General features: G+C 45.0%; 1 protein-coding gene across 5 annotated transcripts in view; it reads left to right on the top strand.

Moving 5' to 3' along the window:
* MED12L (mediator complex subunit 12L) overlaps positions 1 to 13,427 on the top strand; it is a 329,485-nt gene that overhangs the window by 82,462 nt on the left and 233,596 nt on the right. For all 5 annotated transcript variants that reach the window (XM_067737493.1, XM_067737492.1, XM_067737490.1 and 2 more), the window contains 2 exons: positions 10,117 to 10,248; positions 13,018 to 13,144. In XM_067737493.1, the coding sequence (XP_067593594.1) occupies positions 10,117 to 10,248; positions 13,018 to 13,144 (259 nt within the window). The remainder of the gene's footprint in view (positions 1 to 10,116; positions 10,249 to 13,017; positions 13,145 to 13,427) is intronic.

The raw sequence follows: 13,427 nt of genomic DNA, 5'->3' as shown, positions 1-13,427 counted from the left end.
TCTCTACCCTAGTGCTGAGTCAGGACGGCATGGTTCCCTGGTGGGAGTTTTACCCAAATCCCTAACGTTTACTTACTCTAGATTAGTGCTCCGTGGCTTTCCATTCAGTATAGCGAGAGGTGTGGTGAGCTGCTGAGCCCAGGTGACCGGGAAAGGGGCTGTCCCTTCTGAACAGGGCAGCCTGTCTCGGCTTCTGCTTGGTCTTGTAGACCCGCTGTTGCCTGATCGCCCCGTGTTTTGGGAGAACCTGGATGTGGAGATCTGTCTGTAAACTCTCCCAATCTTAAACCACTCTGCCGGCCAAGCCGTATGTCTTGTGGGCCGTGTTTGCTCAGCTGCCTGTCACGTTCCAGCTCCTGCTACGTGTTTTATGCAACACTGACTCAGGTAGCTTCCTGTTCAGTGTCTTAGAACCACTTGTGCTGTGCATGCTAGAGGTGGAGGAGCCCGATACCCACGCGAGGGGGTTACTTTGGGGCCGTGAGGACCTCCTGATTCCAAGCCCTGCCTGAGTCTGTCATGTGTGACCCATAGGCAGGGGTGGCGTTGCCGACCTCACCTCTGGGCGGCAGGGTCGGGAGGTGCCCCCTTCAACTTCCAGAGCCCCCAGACCGCTTCCTTCCGCGCGGCTTCTCCCCTCGTTTGTGTCGGGCTTGGGGGCAGAAGCAGCTGCAGCTGCGTCTTGGGCTGCCGTGAGGACATGGATAGAAGGGAGAGTCAAAAGGAGGCCTTTTCCCTTCTCTCTGTGGTGCCCGAGGAAGCAGACTTTCTCCTGAGTAATGACAAGGCCAAACCAGCTGCAGTGGCCAAAGCTGGTCGGAACAGCGGCAGATATGCATTTGCTCTTCCCCTGCTGTTAAATCCAGCTCCCTGGACAGGTGTGATGAGTTCACGTGGGCGTTTTCGAATGGAGGGTCCAGAACAGGCCTTCTTTCAGCTCTGGTCCGGGCCGGCTCCGCAGCAGTGCGGCTGCAGGACTCGACCCACAAGGCAGAAGCTCCGTGTCTTTTCTGTCATGGCTGTGCTTTGTTCCGTGTCTCTTCCTGTGAGCCGAGGGCTGCACAGCCCCAGGGCAGCTTCCTCCTGGTCACCAGCACGCCACCAGCCTCCAGGCACTGCGCCAAGGCCCAGCAAGCCCTCGGGAGATGTTTAATTGGTGTTTTTGGGTGCTCGTAAAAAGGCTGCTGGGACTGTGGGCAGGAAGCGGCAACCCCTCTGAAAGATTTGGCTGGGAAGGCTGGGGTGAGGGCCGTGATGAGGTCTGTTCAGTCTGTGGGTTTTACCGGTGGTTCAGGTTCAGACGCACAAGAGGTCCGCGCAGCTGCAGGTGGGTGGGCGGCTGACAGGAGAGCTCTCAGCTGGCGAGTCAGCAGGTCAGTGCGTGTATCTGGTGGCATCATGGACAGTTCACTTAGCTTGATGAGTCTCGGTCTCTCCATTCGTAAACTGGGCATTCTGTCTGCTGGTGACGGGAAAATGGCACGAAACCATATGGATGAAACATTTCAATATTTATAGCTTGTAAACGGGTACTCTGTAAGCACTAGCTGCTGTCCTTCCTGAGTGATGGATTTAGGGAGACCATGAAAGACAGATGGAAGGAATATGATCCCTTGGGACTTCCGAGAGAGAGAGAGAGAGAGAGAGAGAGAGAGAGAGAGAGAGAGACACAGACACAGACACAGACACAGACACAGACAGACACACACACACACAACTCTACCCGTTGCACAGTCTGCTTAATCCATAAAGCACAGCCTGGATCTATCAGGCTTTTTACGTCCTTGGATTTTCACGAAGGCTCTGCCCTCAGTGGGGAAGCAGTTGGGTGGGGTTGGCTCGCCCTGGTGAGGTGGCTGAGTACCATGTTGTCAGAGAGATCGCGCTCGTTTCAATGCTTCGGGTGTTTTTGTGTTTTTTTTTTTTTTTTGCGATATGCGGGCCTCTCACTGTTGTGGCGTCTCCCGTTGTGGAGCACAGGCTCCGGACGCGCAGGCCCAGCGGCCATGGCTCACGGGCCCAGCCGCTCCGCGCTATGTGGGATCCTCCCGGACCGGACACGAACCCGTGTCCCCTGCATTTGCAGGCGGACTCTCAGCCACTGCGCCACCAGGGAAGCCCCCCCCCCCTTTTTTTTTTTAAATGCTGTTTAAGAAAAAGTCACTTTTTAAAACCGGGACTCAAGATAGGAGGGTCAGATGAGGCCAAAAGTCAAGCGAACTAGGAAAACACGCAGGTATGGCTCCCCGTTAAGGTGCCGTGTGCTGAAGTGTTACAACAGTTATCGTGAGTCTTGATCGTGGCCCAGCCGGAGCTTCTTGTGCCTCAGAAGCTACCCGCTTTCCTGCTGGACACCCAAAGGAAGAGCGTTGCTCATCTTTTGCAGTTACTGTTTTCTTCTTTCTTAAACTAAATCCATTAGCACGAGGGCAGTTGTATTAATATAGCTGTGGGAGAGAGTGGTGTGTCCAGACACCTAGACTGGGCTGTTATTGAGGGGGGCCAGTAATGAATCCGTTTAGATGGGGTGGGCCTCTCGGTGTGTTTGTGTGTAGTTTTTCCTTCTTCAGCCTTTTCGTGAGTACTTCTTTGCCGCTAGGCCCTGTTGTTAGAAATTTTCCATGGCTGATGAGACACATGCTTAAAAAAAAATTTTTGTTTTTTATTCTTCTATTTTACAGATGAGGAAATCAAGGCTTAGAGAGGTTGAGTAAATCGCCTAAGCTCATACCCGACTCTGGTGGGCGAGTAGGGATTGGAGTCCTAAATGGTTCCGGAACAACATCCTTGACTAGTACATTCTATTTTTTGTGCTGCTTCTTTCAAAAGTCATTTTATTTTAGGTACCTGTAGCTGAACAAACAAGTCTCAGATGTAACTTTGGAAAAAGGAGGGAAAAACCTTTGTAATTGCCGTGAACAGGTTCCACATTGATGTGGGCATACTGATTTGCAGTAATAACCTCTAATTGATTTTTAAAAGTGTGGCAATTTTAATGTAGTATTTACCTTAGAAAATCTTCAAGTTGAGAAATCTGGCCTTTGTAGGATATCACAGCCTTGAGGCCAGTTCAGACCAGGATTTGGATCCTGGCTTTGTTGTAGAGTAGCTGGATGGGGCCCCAGACTGGTTACTCACCTCCCTCAGTGTCATTCTCTCTCACTAATAGAATCCACTTCATATGGTGGCATATGGCATGTGGTGGCATATGGTAAACGCCTAGTAAATGCCAGTTGTTCTGTTCTTGGCTGGGCAACTTTGGATGTCAAGTGATTTGAACCTAGCACCACGTTTTAGAAATTTATGTTTCCCTTCTTCTCATCTGTATATTTCTTTCATTCGTCGCAAGAGGAAAGCAGTAAAGTTTATTGTACCATACAGTGATGACTTTTGGAAATTAAGTCTAGCGTTTTGATTAGTTTCAGTTTGAGAGACATGGCACTTTTTATGGACTTGGAGGGATTTACGTTATGACGCTAATTCATCTCATAAATGACTGCTGTTATGCAGTTATGTATTTCTCAAAACTATTTTTTTATTCATATTATTATTTAGATATTGATTTAACTGAGGGATAGCAAATTAATTTTTTGGCTGAGGGCAAATTAATGACAGTTGATTTAAATACTCAGCAGTTGTTTTAATTTTCTTATCTTCCTCCTGTCTTCTCAGAACTTGGAGTTGTTTGTACTATTTTTAACTGCTGCATTAAAGAGAAAAAGAAAAAGGAAGTCTTTTTTGCTTTCATGGTGCATGTTTTGTTTCTCAGATGTCACAAAGACCTAAAGACTAGCAACATTGATTCTAAGGTTGTGAGACCAGGAAACTGCCCTTTCCCTCCTCAAAAATCAGCTGTCTCAAATATCTTTTGGAAATGGACGCATGGAAACATTCATATGTATAAAGATTTTAAAAACATGAATGCATATTTATATTTAAATAATAAATCTTCTGAGTGTGTGGTTAATAATCTTATTAGGCTCATTGCCTTATATGGTGATTCTGACTGTTAGAAATACTGTTCCTGACTGTGTACAACAGGCTTACGCTCTGTTAGCAGTTCAGACCAATTGTTTCCTTACACAATTCTTGAAATTCATCCAGATCGCCATAATGTGCCTCAGGTTGCAAACCGTGTGACTTGCTAATATCACTGCTCTATGTATTATCCCATATTATTTATTGGTGCTGTAATATGAATAATGTTTTTGTCCAGATATGACCATTTTGTTTAATGTTGACTAAGAGTGATTAATTACATTTGTAAACATGTCCTTTTAGTCTCAGATTAAAAAGCTATTGAAGAGCTTTATTCAGTATCTGATTTCAAGTCCTTTTTGTTTGCTGTTGCTTACAGTAATGAGTCATTGATTTTTTTCCCCATCCCTTTTATGGTACTGTTTTATAATGTGTATTAAGAAATTTCTTATTTTAAAATAGCAAACAACCTCACCAAGTACCTTCTGAATTTCGAAGGAAACCTGCTTCTCAGATGTAGTTGCCAATTATTTTTCCTTCTTCGTTTGTTAAAGAATTGACCCGTGGTTAGTTTCTAGAGATCATTAGGTTACTGAGCGATTGAATAAGAAATGAATTAGACTTAATCTATTTAAATAGTTTCTGCCCGCCCTCTCCTAGGAAAGAAAAATGTAACAGATTCCCCCTTATGATGAGAATCTTGCTTTGCATTTGGAATATCTTTATTATAGATATAGGTCGCACCATTAATGATGATGATTTGCAGCGGAGTTAATAATGATTTTAGGATTTTGCCACTATGGGTGGGTCCCACGTTCATGAGGCCAGATGACAGTGCTGGTAGTTGAAGGATCTCACTGGTTTTTGAATTTAGGGCCCATCCATCCTCTCTCACTTGTTTTCATTATAGAAGTTATTTCTTCTTGTGATTTCTTTTTTTTTTTAACATCTTTATTGGAGTATAATTGCTTTACAATGGTGTGTTAGTTTCTGCGTATAACAAAGTGAATCAGCTATACATATACGTATATGTATATGTGTATATATATATGTATATATACATGCTGCCGAAGCGAGCGCTCTTCGTGTGATTTCTATGCACATAGTACATGAATACATTTTTGATATCAAGAAGTCCCTTTCAGCCTGCGACTTGGACCCGCTGTCCCACCCCTCTGCCCAGAAGGGGGGGCATTTTGGCATGCGTCCCCGCCGTGGAGGCAGATAGCTTAGATTTGACTCTTAGGTCTGTGACCTAGTATCTTTGCGATATTTAACCAGTTATTTAACCTTTGGCCTCAGTTTGCTCAACAATCATAGGATTGTTGTGAAAGCATTAGAGCAGGGCAGACCGTATAACAGACACTTGTTGTATACACAAGCAGTAACCACAGTGCATTTTGGTCTATATCCTTTGCATACTTTCCTGGGCATTTATGTACTTGTATGTGAACACTTAACACCTAGGTTGGGGGACATAAATGGGATTGCTTCCTACAAAATATTCTGCAGGGTTTTTTTGTTTTTGTTTTTTTTCATGACTGCTTAGTATTTTCATCACTTTTTAGTTGTCTGTTTTCCTCTAGTCATGATGTTTTTCAATTCTTTGGGTTGCTGGGAGGAGAGGATCATTTTAGGCACACTGTAGTAATCTTGCCATATCCATTCAAGTACTTATGTTTCTTTCCACTGGCTCAGTCCTTCAGAATGATGCTAAATAAAGGTTTTCTGGCCAGCATCCATCCGTGACTCATTAAGTTAGGAATGGGAACGTTTCTAGTGTTTTATACTTAATCAACTGTTAGATTAAATCAATTATTTTTCCTTTTTTTTTGTTGTTGTTTTGTTTTTTGTTTTTTTTGCGGTACACGGCCCTCTTACTGTTGTGGCCTCTCCTGTTGCGGAGCACAGGCTCCGGACGCGCAGGCTCAGCGGCCATGGCTCACGGGCCCAGCCGTTCCGCGGCATGTGGGATCTTCCCGGACCAGGGCACGAACCCGTGTCCCCTGCATCAGCAGGCGGACTCTCAACCACTGCACCACCAGGGAAGCCCTATTTTTCCTATTTTTAAATGAATAAGTTTATTTATTTATCTATCTATCTTGGGCTGCGTTGGGTCTTCGTTGCTGTGTGCGGGCTTTCTCTAGTTGTGGTGATCGGGGGTTGCTCTTCGTTGCGGTGCGCAGGCTTCTCATTGCGGTGGCTTCTCTTGTTGTGGAGCACGGGCTCTACTGAAGCTCTAGGGCTTCAGTAGTTGTGGCATACGGGCTCAGTAGTTGTGGCTCACAGGCTCTAGAGCGCAGGTTCAGTAGTTGTGGCGCACGGGCTTAGTTGCTCCGTGGGCATGTGGGATCTTCCCAGACCAGGGCTCAAACCCGTGTCCCCTGCATTGGCAGGTGGATTCTTAACCACTGCGCCACCAGGGAAGTCCCCTATTTTTCCATATTAAGTAAGTGCATGTGTGTGTCAGTGGAGGGGAACAAATCGTAAATCCCATCCCCACCCCCCCACCATCCACCTTGTTTTTACCTTTGGTTTCATGTAACACTGTATTATTGCTTTTGATTAATGATATCTATTGAATCTACTATGTGCCAGGCACTGTGGTAGATACTGAAAATAAAACCATGGAAAAGGCAGATCCCTGCCTTGTACAAGCATCTGATCTAGCAAGTGTCAGAGGAGGAATGAAATCTTTGGTAATTCACTCCTGTGGTTTCATTTTCTGCATGTCAATTAGATTAGAGGTCTGGGTCATCCCTAGAGAGGTGCAAGTCAGGGCCAGAACAGCGGGGAGCAGTGGTTGGTTGCAGTGGGCTGGGAGGCAGGCTTCCTGGGGTGCATGTGAGCCCCTTGGGAGACTTCCATGTAATCATGATGTTCCTTGTGCTTCCACTGATCTTGATTCACCCATGATGGGAACAACAGAAAAAATTAGGTATCCCGGTCCTGCTACTTTTGACCTCTGTGCCCTGGGCCATCTTACTGAACTTCTGAACCTTAGTTTTCTCACCTATAAAATGGGAATCACAGCACCTCCTTAAAGTTTGTTGTTGAGATTAGAGATGATGTATGTAAAACACCCAGTTATCTGCTCAGTAAATACTTTTGGTTATTACTACTGCTATCACTGTGGTTGAAGATTTACAGTTGTTAATATTATTATTGCCATGATTACATTTTAATTTCTGTCAGGGCTAGACCCCACATTCCTTTTTTTTAAATTTATTTATTTATGGCTGCGTTGGGTCTTCGTTGCTGCGCGTGGGCTTTCTCTAGTTGTGGCGAGCGGGGGCTACTCTTCGTTGCGGTGAGTGGGCTTCTCATTGCAGTGGCTTCTCTTGTTGTGGAGCGCGGGCTTCAGTAGTTGTGGCTCATGGGCTGTAGAGCGCAGGCTCAGTAGTTGTGGCGCACAGGCTTAGTTGCTCCGCAGCATGTGGGATCTTCCCGGACGAGGGCTCGAACCCGTGTCCCCTGCATTGGCAGGCAGATTCTTAACCACTGCGCCACCAGGGAAGCCCGACCCCACATTCTTGACCCCCTAGTTTCGTGCTTTTTCTCTGACCTTAACTTTATGTGTCATGGCTCTCTGTCTCTCTCCTGTTCTTGTTTATCCATTTGCCTGTGTGTAGTTAGAGGCTAGGGGGGTGCGTGCTGTGTATTTTCAACAACTTCTTACTATTTGTCAAAGTACCAGTATGAAAAGCTGTCCGTTACTGCCCATGAAGACTTCAACTCTGGCTTGTGGTGTTTGGGAAGATGAAGCACTTTTCTTTAATAGTTGAGTGGTGTGTTTCCCTTTCCTAATGGATATTTAAAGCCAGTAGCCATGAAGCTATGTCGTGAAAGATGCATATTACATGGAAATAAATATTACTGCACAAGGGAGCAGAACACTTTGATGCTCTGAGCACCCAGAGTAGAGGCGGAAGAGCAAAGAGAAGCTCGGGGCCATCGTGTACCCTGGGGGAGGGTCAAGATCACCTTACAGGTTCTTTGAACACAGCGTAGCTCTACTTATTTAGTTCATTTCCCAAGATGTATCTTGTGGCAAGAGTTCCGTTAATTAGTTGAGTGATCTTGGGCAAGTTATTTAACATCTCTATGCCTTGGTTTCCTTATTTGTAAAATGAGGATAATCATAATAGCTAGCTCATAGGTAGTGAAGATTAAAAGGAATAATTCTGGAAACACATCGTAGTGTCTGACTGTAAACTGACTAAACAATAATAAATGTTAATTCTCTTTGTTACTAGCACCTGAAAATTTGCCATTGTTATCTCTGTTAGTGATTTTGAGAGTGATTAAGCCCATACCAAGTTATTTTTTATTTTAAATTTTCATTAGAGGCGACTGAAAGGTTTACATTTAAGGTCAAGTATTGATACTTCCCATTTTTTGTTTTGTCTGCTTTGGCCAGTTAAAAGTGCTAAGACTTTAGTAATGACTAGAATAAGCAATATATATTGCAGAAAACCTGTTCTGAAAATCGATATTTGATCAGAATAGAAACAATTTCGTTTGGTCAGGGCTAGTTTCTTTATCATCCAAAATATTTTACAAGACTGAGCAGAGAGCAGTGCATGTAATGAGTACCTGATAGAGTGATTTTTTTTTTTTTTTTTTTTTTTTTTTGCGGTACGCGGGCCTCTCACTGCTGTGGCCTCTCCCATTGAGGAGCACAGGCTACGGACGCGCAGGTTCCACGGCCATGGCTCACGGGCCCAGCCGCTCCGCGGCATGTGGGATCCTCCCGGACCGGGGCACGAACCTGCGTCCCCTGCATCGGCAGGCGAACTCTCAACCACCGCACCACCAGGGGAGCCCTGCTTTCTGTTTTAAATGTTATGTTCAACCTTTATACATTGTAATTGAATTATTTCTCTTGGTTTCAAATTAAGAGGCTCAGAGCTCCTTTTGAGATATCTGCCCCAGATAACATTTCTTTAAGTCAGCATGTGTTTAACCGAACTTAGGGCAGGATGGGTAAAAATCTTGGAATAGACTGATTTTCATGATCTGAATTGTCTGCTGGTATCTAAAAGCTGATCAGGGATTCTTGGATGTCTTCTCAGAGTCCTCACACCTTCCGAAGTGTTGTGCTAAAGTGCATGTGTGTATATGTGTATTTTTCCTGAGAGTGTGCTCCAGCTATCACAACCTTAATTGAGCTCATGGGGGATTCTAAAAAGTTAAGAGCGTCTCGCATAGCATATAAATGCCAGTACTGGCACTTGTCTGGTTCTTTTGGCCATAGTGTTTATACAACTGGGCAGATGTTAAAAATGAGCAGTTGATGTTCAGTGTTTGGCACAGCTCCTCTGCGGGGAAAGGGGCGATTGTATAGAGGGACGACCCCCCTGCTTCCTTACACCCCCTCTCCCCCCACAATTCATGTCACTTGGGTCCCTGTGACCTTTGTCTGACTCTTCTGGTCCTCAGTCTGTGGTGCCCATCTCTAGACCACGCCAGCTACAGCTGATAGTTCTGGTGGCAGTGCTGAGCCCTCCCCAGATCCAGGCTACCGTCCTCTGTTAACTGGGTCTGCTTGTAACTCTTGTTCCTTTCTATGCGTGGCTGTCGCTCTTCATGCTTGTTGTCTCTAAGGCCGTGAGTTTTGATCAGCATCCCGGCCTCCCCTCCAGTGTGTTCCTTCCAGTTCCTCCTTGGACTGGGAGACCCGCTAGCCTGGCTCGTTGGGATTATGTGTTGACTGAGGCGGTGAGTGAGGACCCAAGGGGCTCAGCAGTGGAGTGAAGTACCTGGGCTTTGTAACAGCTGTCCTTGATATTCAGTGGTCAGTCTCCTTTTCTGTCTCCTTTGAAACTGAGCTCTGGAGGCTCCATGGGGCTGGCTTCTGATCCTGTGTAAGTGAAAGCATATACAAGGAAACTCTTAATTTTCTTGGAATTGTCACAGGTTCAGCTCTTCTAAGTAAGTGATTTCCTTCCTGATGACTGACGTTTTACTCTTTATACCTCAGTTAAAATAGATTTGGGGATATTTCTAAAACAAATGTAAAACAACGTAAGAAGAAAGCTTCAAACTTCAGATATTCTGTGGCTTGCAGCCTAAGTCTCGTGCATCAGGTGACTGTTTCATGTGACATGGCCGGTACCCATTTCTGTTGGTCGTTAGGCTGCCCCCAGCGATGAAGCTGTGGTGACGCTGCTGTGCGAATGGGCCGTGAGCTGTAAGAGATCAGGCAAGCACAGGGCCATGGCTGTGGCAAAGCTCTTGGAGAAGAGGCAAGCGGAGATCGAGGCAGAGGTAGGTTGGGTTTTCCTTCTCCTTGTCAATGCCATTGTTTAAAAATACTGCTTTGGGCAGGATTCTGTTTCTTACTCTCATTATGCTTTTTTTTTTTTTCCCCTTTTGAAGGGAAAAGGAAGAATATACAAATTCACATAAGGACTCCATAGTAGGATCCCTTTAAGTCGATGAAGCCAATAATTTATATTCTGGACTACTTTAAAATAAAACTTCAATACCTGATTTACAATGGAAATCTCCCTTTGTGAGGTTAAGGCACACACACATACATAGATGTCTGTGCACTGGGTATTATATACATCTGTGTATATGTACACACGGGTAGTGGATCTAGAAAGACTTTCTTGAGGCAGTCCTGACTGTGAGGTTACAGATGCCAATTTGTATTCGTTTTTGAGATTGTGTTCTGGCCCCAGGAGAGAGCAATTAAAGCCTCCGGAGTAGATTAGAAGGGAACAAGCAAAGCTAACCTCGTCAGCATTAGCTTTGTTGAAGGAAAGCTTCCAAGTGAGCCTTCCTTTCTGCCTGTGGGGCCTGGCGGGGGCAGCTCTGGAGAAGGCATGTGTGTGATCTGACCAGCCTTGTCACCTCTCCCCTGGACAGCTGTGACCGCAGGGCCTCCTGCCTAGTGTCTCCCTCCCTTCCGTGTTCCCCACCATCCTCCCCCCAGCAGCCAGAGACGCCTTTTCAAAATGGACACAGATCACATTGTCCCCTTCCTGAAACTCCCAGCGGTTCCTTCCCGTGACCCACAGAGCCTCACAGGAGCCCCGCAGCTGCCCTTCCCACCTCCTCCGGGACCTCCCTCCGCTGGGTGGCACACAGCCCCAGCTCCTCTGGTCTTCACTGTCCTCACACGCACCATGCCCGTGTTTCTCTTGGGGCCTTTGCTCTTTTTTTTTTTTTTGGCGGTACGCGGGCCTCCCACTGCTGTGGCCTCTCCCGTTGCGGAGCACAGGCTCCGGACGCGCAGGCTCAGCGGCCATGGCTCATGGGCCTAGCCTCTCCGCGGCATGTGGGATCTTCCCGGACCGGGGCACGAACCCGCATCCCCTGCATCGGCAGGCGGACTCTCAACCGCTGCGCCACCCGGGAAGCCCGGGGCCTTTGCTGTTGCTGTTCCTCCCGGGTGGCACGCTCGGTGCTCCGCTCTTTACACGGCCGTTCCTGTTTCCGGAGGTGCCGCTTCCTGTCTAGCATTCCTGGCTCAACATGTGTCACCTCCTCAGGAAGCTCCTCCATCCCCACCTTAGGTACAGGTAACGGCACCCACCCCTCGGCCCCTCTTTCTCAGGCAGCTCTGTTTTACTTTCCTCATTGGCTTCTCAGTTCATGCCTGGTGCCCTCTTATTGCCTTCTTATTTAACGCCTATGAGAGTAAGTTTGGCAACAGGGGCCTTGCTCACCCTGTTCAGGGTTGTGTTACTGATAATACACCTGCTTCCTATGACAGTATTAAAAAATGAAATAGGAAGAATATTTTCCTAGACATCTTCTGTTGGGAAAGCACTGTTCCCCAAATACAAAAGGCCATGTCGTTGAAATTGGGGCTTAAGGATATTGATGCTAAGGTGTAAACCACATGGCCCCTTTTACAATGGCCAAATTAGGAAAAGCGTTGCATTGCTTTTTTCCTACGTCTTTATGAATAGAATATATTCTACAGCGAATTGCAATGATGAAACTTCAGTAACTAAAGTTGAATTCCTCAAATTTCATTGCTCCTTCTGGATTGTTTTTATTGTGTCTTCCCCTCCCCGCTTGTGTATCCCAGAACACCACCCACACCCCTACCACTCACACACACACACGCATAGTCACACACACTAACGCACTCACGCACACGCACACACACTCACACTCAGAAGAGGTTCACATATAGATGACAGTAATTTTAATAGGTATAAATGTATTCATAGCTAAAAATGTATTCTCTCTGAAATGTTTAAGATAATTGATTTCTATTAATCAATTTTCAAAATTTGACCTTTATAAAGAGAGGATGGATTGAATAAATGATATCTAAATATAATATTTTAATATTAAAATAGATAATGAAAATGGGAAGAATCAAAGGAATATCAAAAAGAATAGAGAATGCGGTTCTGATTGCTTCTAAACTGTTTCTTTACCGGTCTTCCAACAAGTCCTGACCTTAAGAATGTAGAAGTTAAACAGCTTCTCTAGATGTGTTTCATGAACTGTGGAGATTCCAGGAGGTTCTGAGAGAGCTTCTTGGTGAAGTGTGATGAGTGAAACAATCTTATTAGAAGAATAATGTTAGTTTTCTCATTTGATACCACACCTCCCCACCATACTCATAAATTCACTGCCTGACAAAAACAAACACAAAAGAATCAAACGCAATGATACATGCCCAAATATTTCTCGGAGGGAATACCATTAAACATGAACTATTTAAAAATGAAGACAACCTCAAATTATTTTTAGCAGTTTTGCATAGGGGTAATGAGTAGTTTATTGTACTGTATTACACATCAGCGGATATGCATACTGTGCTATGCAGAGTATGTCATTCACATGAATAATGTTTTTCACAGGGGTTCTTTGAAATCATTTAAATTGTTCGGGGGCAGTTTCCCTCAACTTTTAGAAATTATATTCACTTATGATGCATGGCCCTCAAATAAATACAGAAATCTCAATGAATTTTGCCTGTTTTATCCAAGAACATAAATGTTAATAAAAAACACATTTCAAACTTGTCCTCTATAATTAACTTTGCCTGTTTATTTTTAATCTTAGAGATGTGGTGAATCAGAGGTCTTAGATGAGAAGGAGTCCATTTCTTCAGCCTCTCTTGCTGGATCTAGTTTGCCTGTTTTCCAGAATGTTCTGCTAAGGTTTTTAGATACACAGGCCCCCTCGTTGTGTAAGTAAAGCTCTTTGCTTTTAGATCTTAACTAAGGGGATTGACCTTTTTTGGAATTGATCAGAAAGGGGAGAAAACCCTCCCCCCTCCCTTATCTGTAATCTTATCAAAAGTTCTTTGTACTGAATATAACGCATCTTTTACCAGCAAAATTTTGTAGCCTATTTTCAGTGGAGACTTTTATGCGATTTTAGAATCAGGCAATCTTGAAAGACTTAAAAATTTCCAGAGTTTTAATAGTTAAAACAATAAGTCGGCTCATTCCCTTGTGTTTGGTGGACTA

Source organism: Pseudorca crassidens, chromosome 5, assembly GCF_039906515.1.
Source record: "Pseudorca crassidens isolate mPseCra1 chromosome 5, mPseCra1.hap1, whole genome shotgun sequence".
Classification (NCBI taxonomy): Eukaryota; Metazoa; Chordata; class Mammalia; order Artiodactyla; family Delphinidae; genus Pseudorca; species Pseudorca crassidens.
This window is presented reverse-complemented; position numbering and strand designations above follow the sequence as displayed.